The sequence below is a fragment of the Cebidichthys violaceus genome, unplaced genomic scaffold, assembly GCF_023349555.1.
Source record: "Cebidichthys violaceus isolate CVI_PGR_0920_01 unplaced genomic scaffold, fCebVio1.0.p SCAF_103, whole genome shotgun sequence".
In the NCBI taxonomy this organism is placed as follows: Eukaryota; Metazoa; Chordata; class Actinopteri; order Perciformes; family Stichaeidae; genus Cebidichthys; species Cebidichthys violaceus.
The window spans coordinates 265,001-272,500 of NW_027176267.1; the positions used below are offsets into that span (position 1 = coordinate 265,001).

At 34.3% G+C, this 7,500-nt stretch overlaps 2 protein-coding genes across 2 annotated transcripts in view; both read right to left on the reverse strand.

Moving 5' to 3' along the window:
- The window catches only part of dnajc27 (DnaJ (Hsp40) homolog, subfamily C, member 27), a 5,195-nt gene extending 4,318 nt beyond the window's left edge, over nucleotides 1–877 (reverse strand). The window contains exons 1-2 of the mRNA XM_068730645.1: nucleotides 484–877; nucleotides 1–62 (exon numbers count right to left, since the gene is read on the reverse strand). The exon at nucleotides 1–62 is cut by the window's left edge and continues 21 nt beyond it. Of these exons, the coding sequence (XP_068586746.1) occupies nucleotides 1–62; nucleotides 484–570 (149 nt within the window). The 5' untranslated portion in view covers nucleotides 571–877. The remainder of the gene's footprint in view (nucleotides 63–483) is intronic.
- A 227-nt stretch (nucleotides 878–1,104) lies between these two features.
- LOC137887565 (T-cell surface glycoprotein CD3 zeta chain-like) overlaps nucleotides 1,105–7,500 on the reverse strand; it is an 8,339-nt gene continuing 1,943 nt past the window's right edge. The window contains exons 2-8 of the mRNA XM_068730657.1: nucleotides 4,486–4,583; nucleotides 4,318–4,362; nucleotides 3,947–3,994; nucleotides 3,708–3,740; nucleotides 3,395–3,448; nucleotides 3,206–3,235; nucleotides 1,105–2,340 (exon numbers count right to left, since the gene is read on the reverse strand). Coding sequence (XP_068586758.1) covers nucleotides 2,275–2,340; nucleotides 3,206–3,235; nucleotides 3,395–3,448; nucleotides 3,708–3,740; nucleotides 3,947–3,994; nucleotides 4,318–4,362; nucleotides 4,486–4,583 — 374 coding nt within the window. The 3' untranslated portion in view covers nucleotides 1,105–2,274. The remainder of the gene's footprint in view (nucleotides 2,341–3,205; nucleotides 3,236–3,394; nucleotides 3,449–3,707; nucleotides 3,741–3,946; nucleotides 3,995–4,317; nucleotides 4,363–4,485; nucleotides 4,584–7,500) is intronic.

A 7,500-nucleotide genomic window follows, 5' to 3' on the forward strand; every position in this document is an offset into this window, starting at 1 on the left:
CCGATCGTGGCCAAATACTTTGGAACGAACCTCTTCTCACAGTAACGTTTGATGATGCAGCTCTGAAACAGAAGCAGACTCCATTCACAAACAGACGTTTACGAGGAGCAGCGATATTAAATGATATTAAATATTAAATAGATGATTATTCAGATTCACTTGCACCTCAATGTGTTAGAGCATAATTCATAATTATCATAAAACCATGACATTCTTTTGATAAACATGAATGTCTGCAGACATCAGTGAGTCCATTATAAGAGAATAAACTCGATTCATTGCACATTTCACAGAAGATATGATTTTAATGTGATTTTATGCATAAACGCACGAGATGAAGTAAAGTTCATGGAGTGTTTTAGAACCAGTGGGTTCTCCGCTTTCATTCGGCTCACACATCAACCCTCAGCAGACATCACCACGGTCACCTGCTCCAACTGCTCCATCGTTAGCTACGTTAGCATTAGCTGCTGAATACCTTACCTTTCCCACTTCCGCGTTCCCGAGGCTGATCACCTTCACGCGCAGAGACTTCTTGTTATCTCGTCTCTTCGGTGCGTTTGTTTCCATTTTAATGTGTTTTAAATTAACGTGTTCCGCGAGCTGCTCACGAGGAACAATTCTCAACAGCTGCGTCGTTGTTGTTGTTGTGAGCGCAGCTAACAGCTGTTAGCAAGCCGGCTAGCAGTTAGCACGGCTAACTGTTAGCTCTTAAGATGAGTAACTCTGGTTTTGATTAATCACGCCGCGTTGTTTTACTTCAGTCTTGAATCTCATGTTTTCAGTTCCTTTGTGACTCACAGCGGGCCTGATGCTAGCCTGATAGCTGCTATGCTAACCAGCTGTTTAGGACGAGCGACAAGTTAGCCACAATTAAGCTAACGTACGACTTCCGCTACACTTTTCAAAATAAAACAAATTGTTAAATCTCTTAATTTGTCTATATATTTGAAAAGGAGAAAACTGAAACTTTTATATATATATGTGTGTGTGAGTGTGTGTGTGTGTGTGTGTATGTGTGTGTGTGTGTGTGTGTGTGTGTGTGTGTGTGTGTGTGTGTGTGTGTGTGTGTGTAAATCCATCAGTTGGCAGTAAAATGTCGTATTTGTGTTCCTTAATAGAGATTTATTGAGACATTTTAAAACACATTTTAATCTCAGATTTAACTCAGATTAGCTTTAACAGAGCAAACATGAAAACGACCAGAACAGCAAGATATTCATATAAAAAACAGCACAAATTCTCAGGAAAATATCAAAACAATAAAACAAACGATTGATTGTTTCAAAGTTCAGATCGATCAGGAAATACTTTCACAACTACTCAACTGACTGTTAAAGTATTTCAGTATAAAAGTATCAAAATAAGAAATCAACAGCAAAATAAAAAGTAGAATGACTTTTAAAAGGAGAAGAACTTAAAGCTGCACTACATTGTGTTCTTAGGCCCAAAGCATCTAAAACTGAATAAACTAATGAACCACACAAATGTGAAATATAAAAATATTTAGATCTTTTTAATTCAGAGCCAGTGAAGTGATTGGCTGTCCTCAACAAACAGCAGCCAATCACATCACTGGCTCTGCCCTTTTTGTTTTGATTGACAGCTGAGGAAAATAAGCTTCAATTAAATCACTTTACTGAGAAAAGAACTTTCTGTTTCTGTTAAATGATGTTGTTAAAATATGTCGATGTAATCACGATGAATAAAAAACCTTCCAGCTGATAAAATGAAGTCAACTTTACGGGACAATAATTGTGATAATTTTAGGTATTTTATGGAGAGGTTAAAGGTTATTTAAAGAAGTACACATCCCTTTATATTTACTTATCTGTAATCTCCACTAAACCCAGAGAGACAAGTGTTTGAGAGGCGGACAGGAAGTCCGTCTCTCAAACAGACTTCAGGAAGTCTGTCGGCCTTACAGGAAGTAAGGCGGACAGGAAGTGAGGTGACCAGAACGTGAGGTGGACAGGAAGTGAGGTGGACAAGACATGAGGTGGACAGGAAGTGAGGCGGTTAGGATGTGAGGCGGTCAGGACGTGAGGTGACAGGAAGTGAGGCGGTCAGGATGTGAGGCGGTCAGGACGTGAGGTGACAGGAAGTGAGGCGGTCAGGATGTGAGGCGGTCAGGACGTGAGGTGACAGGAAGTGAGGTGGTCAGGATGTGAGGTGGACAGGAAGTGAGGCGGTCAGGATGTGAGGTGGACAGGAAGTGAGGCGGTCAGGATGTGAGGTGGACAGGAAGTGAGGCGGTCAGGGTGTGAGGCGGCGTTAGCGAGGAGGAAGATCCTGCATCTGCAGAGAGTCGTAGGTGTCTCTGGAGGCCGCGCTCAGACCCTGAAGACGATCAATACACATCAGATATTAATCAATACGCATCAGATATTAATCAATATGCATCAGATATTAATCAATACACATCATACACATCAGATATTAATCAATACACATCATACACATCAGATATTAATCAATACGCATCAGATATTAATCAATACGCATCAGATATTAATCAATACACATCATACACATCAGATATTAATCAATACGCATCAGATATTAATCAATACGCATCAGATATTAATCAATACACATCATACACATCAGATATGAATCAATACGCATCAGATATTAATCAATACACATCATACACATCAGATATTAATCAATACGCATCAGATATGAATCAATACGCATCAGATATTAATCAATACACATCAGATATTAATCAATACGCGTCAGATATTAATCAATACGCATCAGATATGAATCAATACGCATCAGATATTAATCAATACGCATCAGATATTAATCAATACACATCAGATAACGACATATTAATAACTAAATTACATGAATAACTAAATTACATTAATAACTGAATTACGTTGATAACTAAAGTTACATTAATAACTAAGTTACATAATAACTAAAGTTACATTAATAACTAAAGTTACGTTAACTAAAGTTACACTAATAACTAAAGTTACATTAATAACTAAGTTACATTAATAACTAAGTTACGTTAATAACTAAAGTTACATAAATAACTAAATTACATTAACAGCTAAAGTTACATTAACTAAAGTTACATTAATAACTAAAGTTACATAAATAACTAAGTTACATTAACAGCTAAAGTTACATTAACTAAAGTTACGTTAATAACTAAAGTTACATTAATAACTGAAGCTTCACTCACCTGGTAAACCTGCTCGCTCTTTCTCTGACGCTGAGACACAAACATTAATAATGTTATGAATAATCAATCACACACTGATAAATAGAGTAAATAAATGAAGTAAATGTATGTACAGTATTTATATGGATGTACAGATGAATAATAATACGTTTAGTATATAATAAATAATAAGAGAAGAATCAGACTCACATCTCTTTTAACAGGAAGCTCTTTGTATTCTCCTTCTGTACGGCCAGTCAGACCCTGAAGTAAACAAACCTTATTATGAGTATTAATACTAATGTTATAATTATTATGTTATCATTAGTAATAATACTAATAATAACATTATTAAATAATAATGTTATCATTAGTAATAATACTAATGATAACATTATTATTAAAGATAATAATAATGTTATCATTAGTAATAATACTAATGATATAATTATTAATATTATTAAGTCACACGTTATACAACACACACACATCATTGTTGATATTACTACGTTAGATTTCTTACAGTGTAGACAGCGTTGTCGTCCGTGTTGCGGTTCTACGAGACAGAACACATCACAATGCATCAGGTTCTTCATTGTTCTAATTCACTGATTTCTTAAACAACAAGGCTTGTTTTTCGGGTTCCTGACGATGAATAAACTCATCATCTAAAGAACCCAATATTTCAGTCTATCATGGCACATACAGGGTTCTGTTATATTCTATATCTCAGGTTCTATGTAGAACCACAGCAGAACTCACTCTTTGTCTCAGCTGACTGTAACCTTCAGAGCTCTGACCCTCCAGATCCTGAACGCAGAGAGACACGTAAACAACAACAACAACAAACAATGATAATAATAATAATGATGATAATGACACTAATAACCCAAATAATAATAATACATATAATAAGTATAATAATAATAAATATAATAATAATAATAATAATAAATATAATAAGTATAATAATAATAATAAATATAATAAGTATATTAGTAATAAATATAATAAGTATATTAGTAATAAATATAATAAGTATAATAATAATAATAATACATATAATAATACATATAATAAGTATAATCATAATAATAAGTATAATAATAATAATATCCCGTTGGTTGACTCACGCTGTAGATGCTCTCCTCGCCTCCCTTCACTTTGGTTGTAAAGAACTAAAACATTTGAGTAAAATATATTAAATTATGGAGGTGAAGATGAGAAGACTCGGGCCTGGCCCTTTAAATGTGAACTGTGCAGCAGGAAGTCCTTTCAAAATAAAAGAGGAGCACACGGACCTTCTCTTTGATGAACATGGCGGTGATGATGAGTCCGTAGAGACCGAGGAAGCCGTCCAGGATGTAACACAGCTGAGGGCTGTACATCATCACGGCCTCTGTGGAGGTAACACAGGCTTTTATTGTGGAGGGTGCACGCAGGCTGTTATTGAGGAGGGCACACGCAGGCTTTTATTGTGCAGGGTATACACAGGCTTTTATTGAGGAGGACACACACAGGCTGTTATTGTAAAGGACATACACAGGCTTTTATTGTGGAGGACACATATGCTTATATTGTGGAGGACACATAGGCTTTTATTGTGGAGGACACACACAGGCTGTTATTGTGGAGGGTATGCACAGGCTTTTATTGTGGAGGACATACACAGGCTTTTATTGTGGAGGACACACACAGGATTTTATTGTGGAGGACACACACAGCCTTTTATTGTGGAGGACACACATAGGCTTTTATTGTGATGGGCAGCTGTTATTATTATTTTCAAGAAAAAAGATGATTTTCTAAAGGTATTTTGAGGAGCGAGGCATCATGGGTGTTGTAGTGTGAAGAGTCTGAACAACGGCCTCATAGATGAATATAACTTACATCGTCTGATGATCACAGCATCAGCTTCCTCGTTCGCATCGTGGTCACTTTAGTATCTTAAGTGTGTTCATACAGGAAGTGTGTGTGTGTGTGTGTGTGTGTGTGTGTGTGTGTGATCAGTATTAGTGGTAGTATCAGTGGTAGTATCAGTGGTAGTATCAGTGGTAGTATTAGTGGCAGTATTAGTGGTAGTATTAGTGGCAGTATCAGTGGTAGTATCAGTGGTAGTATTAGTGGCTGTATTAGTATTATTGGTAGTATTAGTGGTAGTATCAGTGGTAGTATTAGTGGCAGTATTAGTGGTAGTATTAGTGGCAGTATCAGTGGTAGTATCAGTGGTAGTATTAGTGGCCGTATTAGTATTATTGGTAGTATTAGTGACAGTATTAGTGGCAGTATTAGTGGTAGTATTAGTGGCAGTATTAGTGATAGTATTAGTGGCAGTATCAGTTGCAGTATTAGTGGTAGTATTATTTATTTGTATTTATTATTTATTACACTATATTTATCCCGTTGAGGGGGAAATCTTTCTCTGCATTTGACCCATCCCTGTACCAGGGAGCAGTGGGCTGCACATGACAGGCGCTCTGGGAGCCACTAGGGGGACAGTGTCTTGCTCAAGGACACTTCAACTCAGCTCACGTCCAAGGATCGAACTGCCGACCCTCCGGTTCCCAGACAACCCTCTTAGCCTAGTGAGCTAGGCTAAGAAACAAACTGATCTGTTTGTATGATAATTATGTAAAAGATGTTTTCATCTTCCAGTTGATTTAATAAAGTTCCATGTTGCAGTTTCTACTTGATATCCTGATGTACTGAGGTACAGTGTAAATAATACATATTATAATAAAATAATAATAATACTGTGACAACTGCTGCTTCTCATCCATTCAACCTTCATTCAAACTTTATATCTATAATATATATTTATACTCAGAATAAACAGGAAGCTGTTGGTTTTGTTACTGGAACCAAACTGTCATTAAAATGTCAAATTAACTCGTTTACTGTAAACACCGAATGGAAAAACTGGTCTGACGTCAGTTTCATGTTTTCTGTCGTTAGTTTTCCACTTTAGAGGAATCGCTTCATAAAAACAGCTGATTCACAATGAAACCATCAACATCAGAGTACATCAGAGACTGTAGTATTAACAGTACATGTATCACAGTCACACACGGTTCTATTCAAAACAGAGACAGTTTAAGATAACTTTTAACTACTTTAATATTTACTACTTATACTACTAACTGCTGTATTTTTTACATTATTTTTAAGGTAGATGTTTAGATAATCTATTGTAGTACTAGGACTAATATATTAGAGATTATTATTATTAGAGATAATTAAAAAAATAAAACATAATATTTCATATCAGCCAGTATGTACTAGTAGTAAAAGTACATTACTTCTTTCATACAAAGACATGTAGCTCAGTGATTAAAGTTGATAATAAAAACTACTTATTTCAAAGAAACAGCAGTTAGTTTAGGAATTTCAAAATAAAATGCAAGTATCACAGTAGTTGTACTACAGTAAGTATATTTACTAGTATTATTAAAGTTATATATTAATGTTGAATCTGTAGATTGAGTTCTATTCAGAAGCTGCTTGTAAAAGGCAGAATTTAAGGAACACGAGAAGATGAAATGATTCAAATATTATTACAGACGGACTCAAACAGGAAACTTGTATCTGGTTTCTGATGAACATCAAAGTTTATCTGACAATCATGAAGATGAAATGTGTCACGCAGCATCTTTAAAAAAGAGCTTCAGCTTGTTTGAGTGATTTAATAATGTTACATAATGGTTATATAATGTAACAGTGGTTTAATAAAGGTTATATAATGTTATAGTGGTTTAATAAAGGGTATATAATGTTATATAAAGGTTATATAATGTAACAGTGGTTTAATAAAGGTTATATAATGTTATAGTGGTTTAATAAAGGTTATATAATGTTATAGTGGTTTAATAAAGGGTATATAATGTTATATAAAGGTTATATAATGTAACAGTGGTTTAATAAAGGTTATATAATGTTATAGTGGTTTAATAAAGGGTATATAATGTTATATAAAGGTTATATAATGTAACAGTGGTTTAATAAAGGTTATATAATGTTATATAATGGTTATATAATGTAACAGTGGTTTAATAAAGGTTATATAATGTTATATAAAGGTTATATAATGTAACAGTGGTTTAATAAAGGTTATATAATGTTATATAAAGATTATATAATGTAACAGTGGTTTAATAAAGGTTATATAATGTTATATAAAGGTTATATAATGTAACAGTGGTTTAATAAAGGTTATATAATGTTATAGTTGTTTAATAAAGGTTATATAATGGTAATAGTGGTTTAATCATGGTTATATAATGTAACAGCCCACCAGACTCTATTCACGTTTTAACTAA